This window comes from Heterodontus francisci, chromosome 26 (genome assembly GCF_036365525.1).
Source record: "Heterodontus francisci isolate sHetFra1 chromosome 26, sHetFra1.hap1, whole genome shotgun sequence".
Taxonomy (NCBI): Eukaryota; Metazoa; Chordata; class Chondrichthyes; order Heterodontiformes; family Heterodontidae; genus Heterodontus; species Heterodontus francisci.
The window spans coordinates 43611635-43632821 of NC_090396.1; the positions used below are offsets into that span (position 1 = coordinate 43611635).

At 41.3% G+C, this 21187-nt stretch overlaps 1 protein-coding gene across 2 annotated transcripts in view; it reads left to right on the plus strand.

Moving 5' to 3' along the window:
- The window catches only part of LOC137384291 (alpha-1,6-mannosylglycoprotein 6-beta-N-acetylglucosaminyltransferase B-like), a 994997-nt gene that overhangs the window by 875016 nt on the left and 98794 nt on the right, over positions 1-21187 (plus strand). For both annotated transcript variants that reach the window (XM_068058117.1, XM_068058116.1), the window contains one exon: positions 17926-18081. In XM_068058117.1, the coding sequence (XP_067914218.1) occupies positions 17926-18081 (156 nt within the window). The remainder of the gene's footprint in view (positions 1-17925; positions 18082-21187) is intronic.

Genomic DNA, 21187 nt, shown 5'->3' on the forward strand with positions numbered 1-21187 from the left:
TGGCTGAAGATCTAGGATGCCTCCGCCAGTCGGGGCTGTCTTCCTCCTGTTGTGGGCCCTCTTGTCCTGCAAGTGGAAAGATGGAGTTAGTCAAACTGCACAGAGAGATCAACATGATGGCTCAGCTAGTGTCAGCACCTTGTCCCCTAGTGGGATGTCAAATATAGCTCATGCTGCTGCCCACTCTCAGGGGAGTTAGGAGGGGTGAGCTGTGAAAGTAGGTGTTCTGTGCTGGGATGCAGCCATGAATCTGTCAGGATGAAGTGAAACCTAACCCCCTCTGCCAGTATAGCTGTAGTGCCTCCCTCTCCATGTCCCGCATTCTCCTGCATAGCCACTTGCTATCCCTAAAAAGAAGAGTCATGGAGCAGTCACCTTGGCAGAACAAAGATGATTATTGACCCTCTTGCGGCACTGGACCCAGTTGCGTTGGGAGGACCTCTTCTTGCCATTGCTGGGGAAGATGACTTACCACCTATTCTTGTCAACCTGGAGGAGAATCTCCAGCAAGGCATCGCTGAACCATGGGGCCACCCAGTGTCTTGCACCTGATATGGTCCCTCCTGGCTTCTGGAGAGATCCTGGACATCTGAGTACGAGTTCAGCAGCGCAGGGACTCCAGGCAGGGGGACAGCAGCTCAACAGCAAAGGGATTCCAGGCAGGGGGTCACCAGCACAACCACACAGAGACTCTAGACAGGAGGAGTAGCAGCTCAGCAACAGAGGGATTCCAGACAGGAGGAGTAGCACCTCAGCAACAGAGGGATTCCAGACAGGAGGAGTAGCAGCTCAGCAGCACAGAGACTCCAGACAGGAGGAGTAGCAGCTCAGCAGCAGAGGGATTCCAGACAGGAGTAGCAGCTCAGCAACAGAGGGATTCCAGACAGGAGGAGTAGCAGCTCAACAGCAGAGGGATTCCAGACAGGAGGAGTAGCAGCTCAGCAGCAGAGGGATTCCAGGCAGGGGGAGTAGCAGCTCAGCAGCACAGAGACTCCAGACAGGAGGAGTAGCAGCTCAACAATTCAGCAGCACAGCAGCAGCATAGCCAATAAGTGAAGCAGCAGTTTAAGCAGAGCTGGCAGTGCTTTAAAGATGGCGCCATCACCTGCATTGTCTTCGCTGATGACGCCATTGGTTCCTTGCCGCCCGCGCCGACTCGTGATTGTCCGGGCCCTGTACCTCCATTATGATCATTGTCTGCCAGCCACGTGATCGCACTGGGCTGGCTGCACACGTTACGGTGCCCACTTCTAGATTCATCACCGGGACCCACGACGGGTTAACTAAATCCTGCCCATAGTGTGCCATGGTGGAGTGGGTGGAAATTGAGTTCATTGACAGTGGACCGATCAAAAACACTGTTTTATCCTCAGTGATGCTAACTTTTTGAATACCGTCCAGGTGAGTGGTGAGCACTGTTTCCTGTAACATTTTTCATTGTGCACAGCCTGTTCATTTCAATGCGCAGTACTTTTAAATTCTTTTGCACAGCTACACATACACATTCTCTTAAGCAGGACAACCTTTGAGCAGACTGCACTGTACCTTCTGGGTTGCTGCACATCAACACACACGTACACCTTAGAGAGACATTGGTGATGAGTATTCCATCATGCTCTTGACTTGAGCCTTGTGCATGTTGCAATGAGGGGTAAGGAGGTGAACAATTTGTTAGTGAATTCCCCAAATCTGCCTTGTCTTATGTATATTACAAATACATTGAAAGTAGAACTAATATGTCATCTGTCCATTAGTTAGCTATTGTAAGCACTGCTAAAATATATATAAAAATCTGTTGTAAACATTGCTAATTCAGACAAACTACAAAGCAATTAAGAATCAGCATCTTCACTATTTCAACTCTGGTTAATATTCAGCATTGTTACTAAGGTTATAACTTAGGTTTTCATTCATAAAAAATGTAATGAGATCAATCAAGCTTTTTTTTTTAACTTTGTTGTCACTAATTTGTCTAAATTTGAATATGTTCATAAATTATTGATTATAATGCAAACACATTTGAACTGTATATTTTGACCTTTGTCTACTTTGCTCAGAATTCTCAGAGTCGGTTCTGTATTCCTGCTTGTTGGTATAATGTGTTGTCTGCAGGGCCCAGAGCAATGATATGACCTTGCGCAGACCTGTAAAATAGTGTCATCACTATCTTCTTCAGCCTGTGAATTAGATGACTTAATCCTGGTCTTCACTTGCATACTCTTTTTATAAGAAATATTCTAGTGGATAATATCTTAGGTATGATTTAACCCATAACATCAACATTGGAGCAGTCCACTAAGAACAGACAGAGAAAGATAAATTGGTCAATAAAATTTAAAGAATAATTTCAGTACTTAAAGCTTTCAACTACAACAACAACTTGCATTTATATAGTGCCTTTAATGTAATAAAACATCCTAAGGCACTTCACAGGAGCATTATAAAGCAAAGTTTGACACCGAAGCATATAGAAAGATTTTAGGCAGTGACCAAAAGCCTGGAAAAAGAGGTAGATTCTAAGAAGCGTCTTATAGGGGAGGCAGTGGCGTATTGTTATTGTCACTGGACTAGTAATCCAGACCCCAAGCTAATGCTCTGGGAACATGGGTTCAAATCCCACCATGGTTGAGGGTGAAATTTGAACTCAATTAATTAAAAAAATATGGAATTAAAAGCTTGTCCAATGGTAACCATAAAAAACCTTTGTTGATTATTGTAAAAACCCATCTGGTTCACTAATGTCCTTCAAGGAAAGACATCTGCCATCCTCACCTGGTCTGGCCTTTTTTATTCATGGGATGTGGCGCGTCGCTGGCCAGGCCAGCATTTATTGTCCATCCATAATTGCCCTTGAGAAGGTGGTGGTGAGCTGCCTTCTTGAACCACTGCAGTCCATGTGAGGTAGGTACACCCACAGTGCTGTTAGGAAGGGAGTTCTAGGATTTTGACCCAGCGACAGTAAAGAAACAACGATATAATTCCAAGTCAGGATGGTGTGTGACTTGGAGGGGAACTTGCAGGTGGTGATGTTCCCATGCATTTGCTGCCCTTGTCCTTCTAGTTGGTAGAGGGCGTGGGTTTGGAAGGTGCTGTCTAAGGAGCCTTGGTGCATTGCTGCAGTGCATCTTGTAGATGGTACACACTGCTGCCACTGTGCGTCGGCAGTGGAGGGAGTGAATGTTTGTGGATGGGGTGCCAATCAAGCGGGCTGCTTTGTTCTGGATGATGTCGAGTTTCTTGAGTGTTGTTGGAGCAGCACCCATCCAGGCAAGTGGAAAGTATTCCATCACACTCCTGACTTGTGCCTTGTAGATGGTGGACAGGCTTTGGGGAGTCAGGAGGTGAGTTACTCACTGCAGGATTCCTAGCCTCTGACCTGCTCTTGTAGCCACGGTATTTATATGGCTACTCCAGTTAAGTTTCTGGTCAATGGTAGCCCCTAGGATGTTGATAGTGGGGGATTCAGCGATGGTAATGCCATTGAATGTTAATGCTTACATGTGACCCCCAGACCCACAGCAATGTGGTTGACTCTTAAATGCCCTCTGAAATAGTCTAGCAAGTCACTCAATTCTAGGGCAATTGGGGATGGGCAACAAATTCTGGCCTTGCCAGCGACACCCACATCTCATGAATGAATAAAAAAAATCTTAAAGGATGAAAAAGAGGTAGAGAGACGGAAAGGGTTAGCATGGAAATTCCAGAGCTTAAGGCCTTGGCAGCTGAAGGCACAGCCGCCAATGGGGATACTCATCAGGCCAGAATTAGAGGAGCACAGATATCTCAGGGTTGTGGAGCTGAAGGAGATTACAGAGATAGGGAGGGTTGAAGCCATGGAGGGATTTGAAAGCAAGGATGAGAATTTTAATTTGAGGCATCGCTTATACGGGAGCCAGTGTAGGTCAGCGAGGACAGGGGTGATTGGTGAATGGGACTTAGTGCATGTTAGAATACGGGCAGCAGAATTTTGGATGACCTCAAGTTTACAGAAGGTAGAATGTGGGACACCAGTTATGAGGGAGTTGAAATAGTCAAGTCTAGAGCTAGCAAAGTCACAGATGAGGGTTTCAGCAGCACATAAACTGAGGCAGGGATGGAGTTGGACGATGTTATGGTGGTGAAAATAGGCAGTGTTGGTGATGGTGCCGATATGTGGTTGGAATCTCATCTCTGGCACAAATACAAAGCCAATGTTATTGTCATGGAGACCCCACCTGCCAAGAATGAGGCATATTAATTTTGTCATATGAACATTAATTTTAAACTATTGCTGGACTGAAAAGATTACTTGCTTAAAGAGATAACAGCAGTGGCTGAGAACATTTGCATGCTAAGAGACAGTTGCCTAGGAAAAGACAATGGAACTGCTCCCTGATCCAATTAACCCATGAATGGGTTACAAGCCAGCATTCTATTTCCCCACCCCCCTCACTGCGGGTGTCTGCTAAGATGAAAAGAATCCACAAAAACGCAGGAGAATTTGTTTAAAAAATCTAGTCACATGTGGTGCAGTGGTTAGCACCACAGCTCCAGTGACCCGGGTTCAGTTCTGGGTACTGCCTGTGTGGAGTTTGCAAGTTCTCCTTGTGACCATGTGGGTTTCCTCCGGGTGCTCTGGTTTCCTCCCACAGCCAAAGACTTGCAGGTTGATAGGTAAATTAGCCATTGTAAATTGCCCCTAGTGTAGGTAGGTGGTAGGAGAATTGAGGGAAGGTGGGGATGTAGTAGGGAATTTGGGATTAATGTAGGATTAGTATAAATGGGTGGTTGATGGTCGGTACAGACTCGGTGGGCTGAAGGGCCTGTTTCAGTGCTGTATCACTCTATGACTAACCTACTGGCCCAGGATCTTTGCAATGTGTTCACACAGCAGTTTGAAGACAGAGACTGCAATTTGAAGACAAAAAGAGAAGGAAGGTCTCTCCCTGGCTTTCTCTCTCTAATGAATTTACAGATCCACTGCAGCCACTTAAACCTCAAGAGAGAAGACTCCTACATCAAAACAAGTTTGCAAGTGGCACTGGGCCTCAACAAAACAGCAAGATTTAACTGCAATTAAAGACTCTACATCAAACTCAAAAGACAGTAAATGAACTCCAGCTATTGCTTCAAACTTTTCCCCTTTATTCTTTCTCCTCTTGCGTCTCTATCTGCATATCTGTTTATCGCATATGCATGCTAGCATAGTCGCGTCGTGTATTCGTAGTAGTTTTAACTGAATTAGAGTTTTAAGGTTAATACACTTACACCTTTCTTATTTAAATCTAAGAAAACCTGTCTGGTTTATTTCTTTGCCATTACAATTGGAGAGCAGTGAACAAGGATTCACTGAGGGGAAGCTAAAACACAGTGTTTTTAAAAGTTAAACCCTGTTACGGTCAAACCAGGAAAAGGCTGAGAGAACCCCTAGACCCCTTTCTCATCTGGTCCTAACAGTTATGAACAGGTTCAACCTCAAACAGTTACTAAGGAGAGGGATAGGGTTGGTGGCTAGGGAGTGGAGTTTGTTGCGGAGACCAAAGACAATGTCTTCAGTCTTTCCAGTATTTAACTTGAAGGAAATTTCAGCTCATCCAGTACTGGAATTCGGACAAGCAGTCCGACAATTTAGAGAGAGTGGAGGGGTCAAGAGAGGTGTGGTGAAGTATCACTGGGTGTCGTCAACGTATATGTGGAATACCCGTTAATTTTCTCTCATGCTGTATTTTGTTAAAAGCTTTCCTAAAGTGCATGTACATTACATCTACTGCATTTCCTCCTATATACCATGGCTGTCACATCCTCAAATAATTCAATGAGGTTTGTCAAGCACAATCATCCCTTTTGAAATCTATGCTGGCTACTTCTATCTATTTTCTCTTTATTAGATACATGGTAATTTCAACTTTAATTAGCGATTCTAAAATTTTCTGTACCGCAGATATTTTTAAAAATTGGCCTGTTTACCCAGATTTAGTTCTGTCTCCATTTTTTAAAAGGGCCACTCACCAGTTCTCTGGCACACATCCACAATCTATAGAGTCCTGAAATAAAACTTCTAGGGCTTGGGCAATTTTTCCCCTCATTGCGTTTAGGATCCTAGGATGCATCTTTTTGGGCACAGGTCCTTTGTCTACTTTTAGCTGAAGTAATATATCTAAAATTTTATTTTTATCTATCATAACATCAGTCATTTCAGTATCTACATCTTCTCTGATATCATACTCTTTAGTAAAGATCAAAACCAAATACTCATTAAATATGTCATATTTTGATTATCATTTACAAATCAACAATCCTCTCTTCTCAGAGATTCCAACTCAGTTTAACAATTTTCTTTTTATTGATGTACTTGTGAAATACTTTTCTGTTCCTTTTCATTTTTTATTTTTTTTCTCTTACTCCTTTTTAGCTTTCCTTATCCCACTCATGTTCTCCTTTAGATTTTGTCTTGATGTTCTTATAATCTTTACAAGCTCTCTCCTAGTGCTAGTTTGTCATGATTGAATTGTGTGCACCTGGAGATTTGGAAAGGATTGTTTTAATGCTGTCGACTGAATTAGAACAGCAGACATGTTTCTAAAAGTAGATAACAATAGCTCTTGAATGTATTATCCAAAATGAATAATAAAGGATGAATTTCAGATATGTAGGGTACAATTTTTGTCAGGAATCTCTCAATCTACCACCACAGCTCTGGCAGAAGATCAGAGTAAAGCAGGTAAATTGCTCTTTGCGCTGTTTCTCGGGGCATTCCAATGATCTACCACTGAAGTTTATGGTGCAGATTGGGAGAACTGCTGCAGTAATTCTGCCCCATATTTTGTAGGCATGAACGATAATGTCATTGTACTGGCAACTAAAAACATTTTGCAAGTTTAATACTTCTAATGCTCTAATTTAATACAAAATTTTAAAAAGAAAAAAACTGCTTCAGCAACATAGCAGTGTACCGTGTTAGAACTTGAATATGTCGGTCCACAGAACGATATAGGTTCACAGTCACAATTCCCAATATGATGAATTTCCAAGTTCTGCCAGGTCTTGTCCTGATTGCAGAGCAGTTTTGGAAAGGTCTTCTGCCTTCTCTTTTAGCCAGGGCTGTTGCATGAGAAACAAGAAGTTCAAGGAAAGAGGAAAATAGCCTTAAGAAATGTAAAATACTAAAAACAAACACATTCTCAAGGTTCATGATATATGTGTATTGCAAACCAGGTTTTCTTCAGTACTAAGCACTGAGCCTGTCTGAAAGCTCTAATGGGGCAACAACATCCATTTAAATGTATGTGCTCGCTCAAACTCTTCAGTGATAAATCAACACACTATCATATGTTTAAAATTTACTGCAGTGAATTTTCATTCTTTATTGTTACTGCTGCAGTAACTATCATAATCCTGACCAGTTAAATTAACATTCCCATCCACAGAATGTAATTGTAGTTATACATCTGTCCACGGATTCTCAAAATTACACCAAGGATTTTGGTGACTGCAGTCACAGTAATTGTCATCTCCCAGACACAGTCCATCCTCAATCCCTCCACAAGCACCAACACAAAAGGTTAAATTGCATATTTTCATGACTTAATGCATAACTGCTGCCTGCTTTTTCTCTTTTTTTGGATGAAATGTTGGTGAATATGACACACAATTCTCACATTTGCATGTCATTTAAACAGGCATATTATTTTGCTCTTGAGGAACATGTCAAAACCATTTAAAAGCATTAATAGGAGCTGTTTACATAACTGAACAGATCCTGCTGATTTCTTATTGAATCACTCAGTTTGACAGATTTCTCAATGCAGATTACTTGTGTAAAATGTATACTTGTGTACAATTTCAAATCACAAAGGGTCTGCCAAATGCAGCCCTGATTTGTCATAGAAAAATAATTTGGAAAAATGGTAGGTTCTTTATTCACACAAAGGATAGTGGAAATCTGGAACTCTCAGCCCCCCAAAAGGCTGTTGAGGCTATGTGAATTGAAAGTTTCAAAAATGAAATTGAGAAATTTTAGTTAGTGGGGGTACCAAGAGTTAGAGAACCAAGATGATAGATGAAGTTAAGATACAGATCAGTCATGATCTAATTGAATGGCAGAAAAGGATCAAATGTTCCAATGTTTCTACTTAATGCATGTTAGATTTGTTGGATATGGTAGGAATAGATTGCAGACACCAGACCTTTGTTATTCTGTAGGAGAATCTTTAAGAGGGATCACTAAAGCCAATAATGCAATCCAAGTTCTGCCTTTACTGGCACCAGCAGAGCACAGTCACTCTTGGCTACCTGCACAAAAATGGGCTGATCTTGCAAGATAATTTATTTGCATAATTAATTGGTGACCTGGGTACTTCTGTCGTGACACACGGGGAACACCAGAGCCACACTATTAAGTGGCATCAGCCATTGAAGGACTACAGAGCACCAGGCACTTTCCTGGAATGTGGATAAGGACTCTTACTGTTCACATTGAGATGTATTGCCTGCCACGGGCACAATGCAACCCTTAGCTCAATTTTATGGCAAAGTGGGTACCTGAAGTATTATGAACTACAATGTTGGGGAATGCTCTTTTCACCCATTTTTGCCACCAGTATCAGTGTTGGCCACTTCCAAGTCAAGTATAGCACACATTAGAGGTAAAGTAAAGCTTCCCCACCTCTACCTTGATGAATGTGTGAATTTCGTAATTTCCTCCTGAAGATGCTTTTTGTCACCTGTGTGATTCCATGTCAGTTTAATAATCATATGCTTACACTCTGGAGAGAGAATTGCAAGTAAGCTTTAGTTTTTTTTTAGTTTTTAGTTTTTAGAGATACAGCACTGAAACAGACCCTTCGGCCCACTGAGTCTGTGCCGACCATCAACCACCCATTTATACTAATCCTACACTAATTCCATATTCCTACCACATCCACACCTGTCCCTATATTTCCCTACCACCTACCTATACTAGGGGCAATTGCTAATGGCCAATTTACCTATCAACCTGCAAGTCTTTGGCACGTGGGAGGAAACTGGAGCACCCGGAGGAAACCCACGCAGACACAGGGAGAACTTGCAAACTCCACACAGGCAGTACCCAGAATTGAACCCGGGTCACTGGAGCTGTGAGGCTGCGGTGCTAACCACTGCGCCACTGTGCCGCCCTTTACTGTAATACAATAATGAACTCATCAGCGACTTATTAATTTTGAAATTTTCATTTGATTAGCTGTGTCCTGCTAATGAGAAACTTATGGTTTCCTCTCAGAACTCATAAGAATAAGTTAGCATAATGCTTTCTGGGAATGCTTTACTATTTCTGAGCATATGGAGTTCCAGCTGGTCCAGACAGACATTGTCAGAGCTGGAGAACTCTTCCCTGCATCAGGTCTCCTGCCCTTCAAAATTCAGATGAGATTCAGAAGCACAACATCTAGCATATTGAGCTTCCTTTGACTAACCCTTTTTTATTTGCTTTTGCCTTTCTGTGTACATTGCCATGCATTTTCAGGCCATGAAATAATGCTCAATGTGAAAGATTTTCACAGAACAAATATTATTCCATTGATGGGCAGAACAAAATGCCTTGAATGTTTAAACTAGAAAAGCCATTTTCAAAGGCTGTTTCCCCACTACTTTGCAGTATTACAGGGCTGATTTTCTGAATGCACTTGCGGTGAGGGGCCTAGCCCACCAGGATTTTCTGTCCAATAAAATGTATTATCAATGAGTCATTTCACCTGCTTTTGCAAATGCCTATCACTTGCTTTCAGTTCCAAACCCAATAGTTATTAAAAATGATGAATAAAACAGATTATTAATCTGGCATTAATAGATTTGTAGCCTGATCAATAACTCTTCATCGTGATTATATTTATTCATAGCTGCATTTGCACAGGTATGAACAAAAAAAATTCCTTTCAGATTTAATAATTCTTACTCGGTTACCCATGATCACTTTCTTTACCTAAAGCTTGATTGATCTTTTGTGTGACTTACTGTGATAGGAACAGAATTTAATAAAAAATAGAATCTGATAATAAATCTTGCTAAGCTATTTTAAGCTTGAAGATATTGCCTTTCTGCATTATGAACATAAGAACAAAAGAACATAGGAAAAGGGGTAGGCTATTCAGCACCTCGAGCCTGTTCCTTCAGTCAATTAGATCATGGATGGTGTGTAACCTGTCTACTCACCTTGATTCCGTAACCTGAAATACCTTTACTAACAAAAATCTATTCATCTCAGTTTCTAAATTTTCAATTGGCCTAGCCTCACTAGATTTTTAGGAAGAGTTCCAGATTTCCACTATCCTTTGTGTTAAGAAGCGTCTCCTGACTTCACCCCTGAACAGCCTTGCACTTATTTTAAAATTAGGATCCCCTGTTAGGGACAAACATTAAGATCACTAACACATATCTGAATTAGGGATTCGAGAACCTTTGTTGATCTTCTTTCTCAGGAAATGCAGCTACTAATATTTCATTTCTAAATACATAAAGATACAACACTTTGAAATACAATTATTTAAAATTATTGCTGGTCTTATAAGTAAAAGTCAAAGTTCAACACATAAAATGTACATAACAACTGAATGAATTGGCTATAGGTGCTCACATATTTACATAAAGCACAGATTAAAACAGAAACTTTGGGCTGCGTTTTTGATCAGAGCCGGGTGGGAGCTAAAAATAGCCCCACCAGCCGACATGTCTGCTCCCCGGCTCCATCCCGCCTCTGGACCATTTTTGTGGAGGCAGGATCGGGGAACGGTAGGGCTGCCTGCTGGGATGCAGTGCGTAGCCATCATGGCTCGTTAAGAGCCAATTGAGGCCAATTAAAGGAGACTGACTGGGATTTTCCAGGCAGCTTTCAGGTTCCTGCAGGTGGCAGGGGACAGTTTAGGTGCCTGGAGGTGGTGTCCTGGCAGCAGGCTAAGGGGCCAGTGCACCAAGCAGGTCTAGAGGCCCTCCCTTCCTGCCTGCCTGGGTGCAGGAGCAGCCGCAGGCTGCTTGTAGAGGGGTTTTACCTCCACGCAATGGTGGCCTGGCTACAAAAGCCATATTTTAATTTAGATTTTAAAAAGTTGTAGAGAGGGGCTTCCATCTTGAAGCACCCTCTTTCTTACTTACCTTCCATTGCAGCCTGCTGCTCCTTTCAAGATGAAGGCCTCTGATTGGCCCTACAGCTTAATTTGATAGTGAGCCTGACTCCATGCCAATTAAGGGTGTATTCTTCTGAAACCCCAATGAGTGACTGTTTCAACCCTGGGGGCGTTTAGCACCTGGAAACAGTCCCAACCTCTGTTTCCTGCCCCCACCGCCACCCCCCCCGGGGGGGAAAATTCTGCCTCTTTAGTCATTGGCCTGGATTTTGCAGTCAGTGGCAAAAGAACTGTCCTCGCCATTCATCAAGCTCACCACTGCCCACCGACTTTTCATGGGATCTTGAGCGACAGCTTATGGTTACTCGAGATCCTTTCCAGTGCGGTGCCCTCTACAGGTGATGCGTGGCACATGTGAGCAGGGAAAGCAACAGCTTCAGCCAATCATACTGAAGAACCCTCACTGAGGTATGCAGGGATTATTTCAGTGAAAGGATGAGAGCTGGTGCTATATTTGTGCTGTGCTAATAGAGCACACCTATTTGAAAATCTGGTTTTAGCATGCAGTTTTGGTCATTATTGCTGATTACCATAATTTAATCTTGCCTGGAGGTGCAAAAAAGATACCCTTAAATTGAGGACTGAACTGCTGATTGGCTGCAGTTTTCACCGAGCAGGACATGTGGGCTCCACTGACCCATTTCCACTGAAGTTGTGAAGTCTGCTGGTTAACACATAGCTCCACATTTCAGGATGGTTCAGGGACTGAGAGGGAGGGCCCAGATGTTCTCAGACACAGCTCTGGAGGTTCTGATGGAGGAGGCCCAGAGGAGGAAGGATAGCCTGTACCTGCAGGGACAAAGGAGTCCACCTTGACCACCTGACCCTCCTCCTCCTGTCCCTCTCTTCTGCAGCAGCTGGCGCTGCTCTGCCCAACCTCATGTGCTCCCCCCATCCCTCCTGCAGAGCAAGGGGGGTACCTAACAAGATTCCACTGATGAAGCACTCCCTTTCTCGGTGACTCCTATAAAGGTGTCCCATATGGCCCGTTGCATAGCATTTACTCTTCTTAGGTGAAGAGCAAGAGGATAACTAAGGAGAGGGTAGGGCCTATCAGAGATATACAAGGGAACTTACACATGGATGCAGATGATGTGGGCAGGGTTCTTAATGAGTTTTTTGCCTCTGTCTTCACAAAGGAGAGGGATGATGTCATTGTAGTAAAAGAGGAGGAGAGTGAAATATTAGATATGATTATCATAATGAGAGAGGAAGTAGTAGAGGGTCTGACATCCTTGCAAGTGGATGAAGCACCAAGGCCGGATTGATTGCATCCCAGGTTGTGAAAGGAAGCCAGGGAGGAAATAGCGGATGCGCTGAGGATCAGCTTCAAATCCTCACTGGATATGGGCAATGTGCCAGAGGATTGGAGGTCTGTGAACGTTATACCATTGTTTAAAAAGGGTGCGAGGGATAGGCCAAATAATTATAGGCCGGTTAATCTGACCTTGGTAGTGGGTAAATTATTGGAATCAATTCTGAAAGACAGGATAAACTGCCACTTAGAAAGGCACAGGCTGATCAGGGATGGTCAGCATGGATTTATTAAGGGAAGGTCGTGTCTTACTAACTTAATTGAATTCTTTGAGGAAGTAACAAGGAGGATTGATGAGGGTAGTGCAGGGGATGTGGTCTACATGGATTTTAGTAAGTCATTTGACAAGGTGGCAGATTGGTCAGTTCCCTGAAGGCAGATTGGTCAGTAAAATGAAAGCCCATGGGATACAGGGGAATGTGGCAGGTTGGATCCAGAATTGGCTCAGGGCCAGGAAACAAAAGGTAGTAGTCGACGGATGTTTTTGTGAATGGAAAGCTGTTTCCAGTGGCGTTCCACAGGGCTCAGTGTTGGGTCCCTTGCTGTTGTGGTATATATTAATGATTTGGACTTAAATGTGGGAGGCATGATTGGGAATTTTGCTGATGACGTAAAAATTGACCGTGTAGTTGATAGTGAAGAGGATGGCTGTAGACTCCAGAATGATATCAATGGTTTGGTTGAGTGGAGAAAAAATTGGCAAATGGAATTCAATCTGGAGAAGTATGAGGTGATGCACTTGGGGAGGGCAAATAAAGCAAGGGAATACACAATAAATGGGAGGATATTGAGAGGGGTAGAAGAAGAGAGAGACCTTGGAGTGCATGTCCACAGGTCATTAAAGGTAGCAGGACAGGTAGATCAAGTGATGAATAAGACATTTGGAATGCTTTCCTTTATTGGCCGAGGTATAGAATACAAATGCAGGATGTAATGTTGGAACTGTATAAAACGTTGGTTCGGCCACAGTTGGAATATTGCATGCAGTTCTGGAGAGAGTGCAGAGGAGATTCACAAGAATGTTGCCAGGGCTTGAAAGTTGCAGCTATGAGGAGAGATTGGATAGGCTAGAGTTGTTTTCCTTAGAACAGAGGAGGCTGAGGGGTGACTTAATTGAGGTGTACAAAATTATGAGGGGTCTAGATAGAGTAGACAGGAAGGACCTGTTTTCCCCTAGCAGAGAGGTCAATTACCAGGAGGCACAGATTTAAGGTAGAAGGATTAGACAGAACATGAGAAAATATTTTTTCATCCAGAGGGTGGTGGGTGTCTGGAATTCACTGACAGGAATGGTGGTAGGGGCAGAAACCCTTAATTCTTTTAAAAGGTACCTGGACATGCACCTGAAGTGCTGTAACCTGCGAGGCTATGGACCAGGTACTGGAAGGTGGAATTAGATTGGGAAGCTGGTCTTTTTGGCCTGCACAGACATGATGGGCTGAATGGCCTCCTTCTGTGCTGTAATTTTACTATGGTTCTGTGGTTCTAAAAAAAAGCTTACACCTAAATCCCTAACTTTTTCTGGCATGTTTAGTGGTTAACAAGTGAGCACGTGCAACAGCTTGTGCCCTTCATGTCTTTTAATTCAGAGTCATTTGATACAGTGCCACACAACAGACTTGTGAGCAAACTTGTGTCATGGAACTGTTTTACTTTTCTCCGCTGTTTACAAACAGTGTGCCTTTAAAACTTTGTTTAAAAGCAGTGTGCCTTTAAAAATTAAGGAGCACAATGTGCCAGCAGCTGCACCCATTTCCTAGGCAATAGCAGGAGAGAGAGGAGGTCACATGGTATTGTAACTTTTGAATGTGTGTGAAAGACTGGCTTAAACCAGTTTGATCCAGAAACCAGCAAGGCATGCTCTGAAGGAAGAAGTAGTCTATATCTCAGCAGAAAAATCTACATGAGCTACAGGCTGTGTTATTGCCTAAACAGAAAAAAAACCTCTGGGAAAAGAACATTTGTATTGTTGGAGGTAGCAAATTCCTTTTTTTACTTCCAAATTCTAAGAGGTCTTTGCCTCTGAAGTGACTCTCTGTTTATGTTTGCTGGAATTCTCAGTAAAGTTTCGACTGAAAGACGACCAATTTTAAAATCCAAATAGACCTGTTGATATACTGCTTGTTGAAAGAATTGTGTGATGCCTGCTGCAACCGGAGTGCTTTGAACGCCTATGAAAGACTGTTCATCGAATTCGCCTTGAGACTTCCAGTAGCATCTGATTATTCTACTCTGGGACACCTCACCAACCAGGAACGTAAATCACCAGGACTTACAACCCAGCTACCTATTTATTCCTAAGAAACATTATTTTTAAATCGGTTAACTGTTGGTTTTTGAATGTATGTCTGTATGCATTAGGGTTAGGATAAATATGTTATGAAGTATTTTAGACATAGGTTTATCTCAATAGTGTTTAAGATTTTGTTTATTAATAAATAGTTAATTTGTTGTTGTTTAAAGATACTTGGTTTGGACTGTTTTATTCTGGGAGTTACTAAAGTGTTTAATTTGGCTAATTTCCCTTCGATGGGAAAACTTTAATAATATGCTATGACCTTTGGAGTAGTGGGACTGAATTGACTCCCGCCTCGGTCGTAATACTTGTAGCTCATGGAATAAAAGGGGCGTTAGCGACATGAATACGAAATTGGCTGAGTGACAGGAAACAAAGTGTAGTGGTTAATGGATGTCTTTTGGGCTGGAGGAAGATTTGTAGTGGAGTTCCTCAGGGATCAGTGTTGGGACCCTTGCTTTTCCTGATATATATTAATGACCTAGACCTTGGTATACAGGGCACAATTTCAAAGTTTGCAGATGATAAGAAACTTGGAAGCGTTGTGAACTGTGAGGAGGATAGTGTAAAACTTCAAAAGGACATAGACAAGTTGATGGAATGGGCAGACAGGTGGCAGATTATATTCAATGCAGAGAAATGTGAAATCATTCATTTTGGTAGGAATAACATGGAGAGACAATATAAAATAAAGAGTACAATTCTAAAGGGGGTGCAGGAGCAGAGGGACCTAAGCGTGTATGTGCATAAATCCTTGAAGTTGGCAGGACAGGTTGAGAGTGTGGTTAATAAAGCAAACAGTATCCTGAGCTTTATTAATATGGGCATAGAGCAAGGAAGTTATGTTGAACTTGTATAAGATATTAGTTCAGGCTCAGCTGGAGTATTGCGTCCAATCTGGGTGCCCCACTTTAGGAAAGGCATGAGGGCATTGGAGAGAGTATAGAAAAGATTCACGAGAATGGTTCCAGGTATGAGGAACTTCAGCTATGAAGATAGATTGGAGAAGAGATGGCGGAGAGGTGATTTAGTAGAGGTATTCAAAATCATGAGGGTTCTGGACAGAGTAGATAGAGAGAAACTTTTCCCACTTGTGAAAGGATCAAGAATGAGAGGACACAGATTTAAAGTATTTGGTAAGAGAAGTAAAAGTGACATGAGGAAAAACTTTTTCACGCAGCAAGTGGTTAATGTCTGGAATGCGCTACCTGAGAATGTGGTGGAGGCAAGTTCAATTGAAGCATTCAAAAGGGATTTAGACAGTTATATGAAAAAGAAGAATGTGCAGGGTTATGGGGAGAGGGCGGCGGAATGGAACTGAGGGAATTGCTCCTTCAGAGAGCCAGTGCGGACACGATCGGCCGAATGGCCTCCTGCTGCACTGTAATGTTTCTTTGATTCTGAGTCTCTCGGTGAGGTACCAGTATAGCAAAGCTGATGGAGGGGCAGGGCAAATTGGACAGCAACTTCTAGAGTTCATTGCATATGGCTGTACACCAAAAGTTGCTGTCTGATTTACTCCTTAATAGTGCTGAGCACTGATAGCCTCACCATTATTCTTGCCACAAAGTTTAGCCCCTTGTGATTCATTTAACTGCTTAAGTTAGGATGGCCAACACAAATATTATAGATACAACAGGATTGACGGAGTGTTGAGGTATTTTTTTGTGAAATGCAAATAACAAAAGCACCAGGTGGAAAATAAGCTACTCAGTATGTTGTGAATATGAGACATCATTACAAGAGCCCTCATCTGGTGAAAGGTTTGTATCAAATGAGTGAGGACTATTTTACAATGTGAAGAGCCTATCTACAGTATTTGTAAATGTATGAGTTGTGATTTCCTTTCACAGAGATAACTATAAATGTACTTTGAGCTATATAAATGATTCACTATGTCAATACATTTTTGTACATCTAAGTTCTCATTTGAAATGGTTTCACTGCATATGAGATCTAAAAAATGAGAACAATCTTTAGTGTAAATTATATGATTGAAAAACACATTTAGTTCTTGACTTCTACAAAATCTTTCATTGTACTTCTTTGCTATTATTCCTAGCCCTGTATAAAAATGTTTATTCCCATTTCCAGTTTTATTTTGGATTTTCTGCTAGTTTCTATTGTAACAACAACTTATATTTATCTAGCACCTTTAACATAATAAAACATCCCAAGGCGCTTTACAGGAGCATTATAAAACAAATGATGGCACTGAACCACAAAAGGAAATATTAGGTCATATGATCAAAAGCTTGATCAAAGAGGTAGGTTTTAAGGAGTGTCCTAAATGAGGAAAGTGAGGTAGAGAGGCATAAGGAGGATATTCTAGAGCTTGGGACCTAGGCAACTGAAGGCGCGGCCACCAAGGGTGGAGCAATTAAAATAAGGAATGCACAAGAGGCCAGAATTAGAGGAGTACAGTTATCTTGGAGGGATGTGGGGCTGGAGGAGATTACAGAGATAAGGAGGAGCCAGACCATGGAGGAATTTGAAAACAAGGATGAGAATTTTAAAATCAAGATGTTGCCTAACCGGAAGCCAATGTAAGTCAGCAAGCACAGGAGTGATAGGGGAATGGGAATTGGTGCAAGTTAAGTGTATATTTAACTGCACAATTATCAATCATCAACTTTCATCAGAGAATTAATTGCTGTAAGGGCCCAAGTTTTTATCTTGGGTAGGAATGATATCTGCACATGGCCTAGCCTATATAGAAATATAAGTTGTTGCTGCAATAGAAACTAGCAGAAAATCCAAAATAAAACTGGAAATGAGAATAAGAATTTTTATACAGGGCTAGGAATAATAGCAAAGAAGTACAATGAAAGATTTTGAAGAAAGCAAGAAAAGCAATTGACTGGGCAATATGCAGTATTGACTGCTGATTAGGTTTACAACAACAGTTATAGGGATGGGAAACAACTAGACAACTGCAGGGTCACTTATCAATACAAATTATCTCATTCCATTTAGTTTTCATTCAAGCGTGTGATCAAAACACATACTTCAACCTATACTTCAGCACATTGTAAAAACAGAGAAGCTGGATTGATATTCTGCAGAGACAATGCTAAGCAGTTTGTATGCTATGGGTCATCAACGTAATAGCATGCTTTATTCTGTTTGAGATTATTTCTTTTGAAGCTATTGACTATCATTAATTTTGTGCTCTTCAGGGAAAGGCGAAGTACCTTGAAGTTATTGGTAAATACATGGAGATCCATGGAACTGTTTACTACGAGACACACTGGCCACCAGAGATGCCTGTGTTTGTCAAAAACCATGGCCTACTACCTCAACATGAGCTGCAGAGACTACTAAAGAAAGCAAAGGTATGGAACCCTTCACTAGTGACAACCCTGTTAATATGTCTGTTTTGTGCATCATGCTTTCATTACTACTGTATGATAATTGCAAGTTTTTTTTGATAACATTTTCTTAATTTTCATAGATTCAGATATGCAATTACTTCATTTTATGAATACCAGTTAAAGCATTTTAATTGGCACATGTATGCTATTACATTTCCATTCCTCTTTTCACTGATATGTAATTTTTAATGATTCAAATTAAATCATGCTGAGCTTCAGATTCATTTATTTTATCATTTGTGGCCTTCTGGAATAAATATGCTTTTAATAAAATTAATTGGACTAGTCATTAAAATCACCCTTTACTTAGAAATTGTACGAGTTATGGTTTAGATTAGCTGTTCAAAGACGATCCAAATATTTAAACTTTAGAAATACTTCTGCGAGTCAGCTGCTGTTTGTCCCACGCAAATCTAATTAGAATGGATATCTAAGATATGATGGTAATCCAACACAAATATATTATCAACAGGGCATGATTTCTTCTCATAGAAATCTGTAATAATTTGTTATGCTCCTTAAATTGCATAGTCATCTTTAACTTCCAGTAAAATTTCTTGGCTGATCTTCCCTTTGTAATTTATTGATGTTCCCAGAACAAATACTCAGCTAGCAATTCACAAGGTAAAACATTTTTTTGTTATCTCCAGTTCTAGTGACTGTTAAATGTTATTGGAATAAACACAAGCCAATAGGTACTTTTGCAATGTCATTGTTAAGTGGGAACAGGCAGGAGCCAATTTTCAACCAGCAAGCTCTCACAAACAGCAAAGAGATAAAGTCCAGATAATCTGTTTGTGATGTTGTTTGAGGGACATTGGCCAAGACACTGGGGCAATTCCAGTGCTCTTTTTTGAATGGTGCCATGGGATCTTTTACATCTATCTGAGCAGGCAGCTGGGGCTTCAGTTTAACTTCTCATCCGAAAGTTAGCACCTCTGACTTTGCAGCACTCCCTCCGTGCTGCAATGATGTGTCACCTGAGGTAAATCACTAAAGTCTCTGGAGTGGGGCTTGAACCCACCACTGACTGACTCAGAAGCTGGAATGTTACCAGTAAAACAAGTCTGACACCTAAATAAAACAAGATACAGAAACTTCACCTTTACCTGATTTCAGCTTTGATTGCACTAACACATCAATGAGGTATATTCATTTTCCTTTCATTATTTTAAATTATTACCCCATCTGTAAGTATGTAGACTCTCCTCTGTCTACCAAACAATGATTTGGGTTGCATATATAACTGACCTTTTCACAGTGCAAGTGGAGCTATTTTGAATAACTGTTATTTTTGTCAAGGGTTCTAACTGCTGTACAAACATGCAAAAATGTCAGGCATGAAAAGACCAGTTGGTCCATCAAGCTTATCCCACACCATGATGGCTGACCATTCTTACTCTGACCTCTCCACCAATTGCACCCCCCCCACCTCACCTCCCTTCATACTGCCTCGTACCGACTCCTGCAAACAGGCAATCCTTTGGGAGAGGAGAGAAAACACAGAGCCGGTAAGGGAAAAAAATACTCTGTAAAATTCATCTCTGACCCCCTCAGGTGATCAAAACCAGTCCAGGAGATCACATGGACCAAACGTTACCTATAAAGACACTTGCCTTATATATGTTGCGATCACTGCCCCAGTCAGGAATTGGTTTAGCTCCATCTTGAAGGCATTTGAAGAGTCAGCACTCACATCACCAGCTGCCAATATATTCCACAATTCTCTCAGAAAAGAAGAACACCTAACATCCAGTCTATTCCTACTACTATGTAGTCTAAGTTTGTGTCCCCTGGTCCTCCCTATTCTGTTAAACTGGAACAATCTATCAATAGGGATGCTATCCAGCCCTTTAATTATTTTATAAACCTCTATCAGGTCATCTCTAAGTCTACGTTGCTCTGAAGCAAATAGACAGAGCTTCTAAAATTATTAACCAAAGCCTTTCTTATTTCCATTCTTCTTTCTTTGAGGATTTTTACTTACATCTCAATATGTTCAGGTGCCCTATGTTTTTTATCCCTTGAATTTGTTCATAACCCATGCTTCACTGATTACCACATATGTCAGTTGACTGGATATGGAAATTGCCTGCAGCATTCAATTATGAAAACAGATGTGAAGAACCTATTCAATACGTCTTCCGTTTCTGGATCTTGCATAATTTTTCTATCCTAATTATCCATTAAAGAAACTATCTGGTCTTTAACATACCATTTGAATATATTGTCACTGCTAAAACAGTTTTTGGGTCTGCTGTTATATGTAATCTATCATCCCTCTACCTGTTCAAAAATTGGCTTCATTATTTTATTCAGGTTATTTCTCCCTTAAGAATACATTTACATTTAGCATTCCTGATAGTTTTAAAACATTTCTGTTTTTCTATTGCTTTGATGTTTTCAACTTGCCTTCCAGTGCCGCAGTTGATGCAGACACTTGTCAGACTCTGACAGACTAGTTTGGCTGCCTTTTCCACGTTCGCTTCTTCTTCTTTTAAATCCCGGGTCTGTATTTAGTTAGCTGATCCTAGTTACGGTAATGTGAGAGTGCGACAATTGGACCAGGGAGAGGAAACTTGGCCAGAGTTCCTGCTGCTGTTTGCCATTTAGTTACTTGAGTGCTGTCCCAGAACATGGCCAAGAAACTTTATCCGAGCAAGGAGTCCACATCTTCAGGAGTAATGAGGAGGGGAGAAAACTGAGGGCAATAAAAATACATTTTTGCAAACAATATCAGGGGGATGGCTTTAACAATATTTAGGCTGATTAAATATTGGAACCACGTATTGAAAGTGAAAGAAATGCAAATGAGGAGAAGCATTTGCAACAATTATAAAGTTGGGCCTTTTGCTTTCCAATGTGTGAAGTGAAAATACTGTAATTTTGTCAATCTGCTTGCGTCATGAAATGTTTTCAGAAATTTCACACAGCATATTTTCAAAAGCTATCTGTGTAACAGCTTCTATAACCTATTACTTTAATTTAAACCTATTAGTTTATTTTCAACTAATATGAAAATTTAAAACAGGACGGGAATAACAGCCCATTTAGTATTTGCATATAG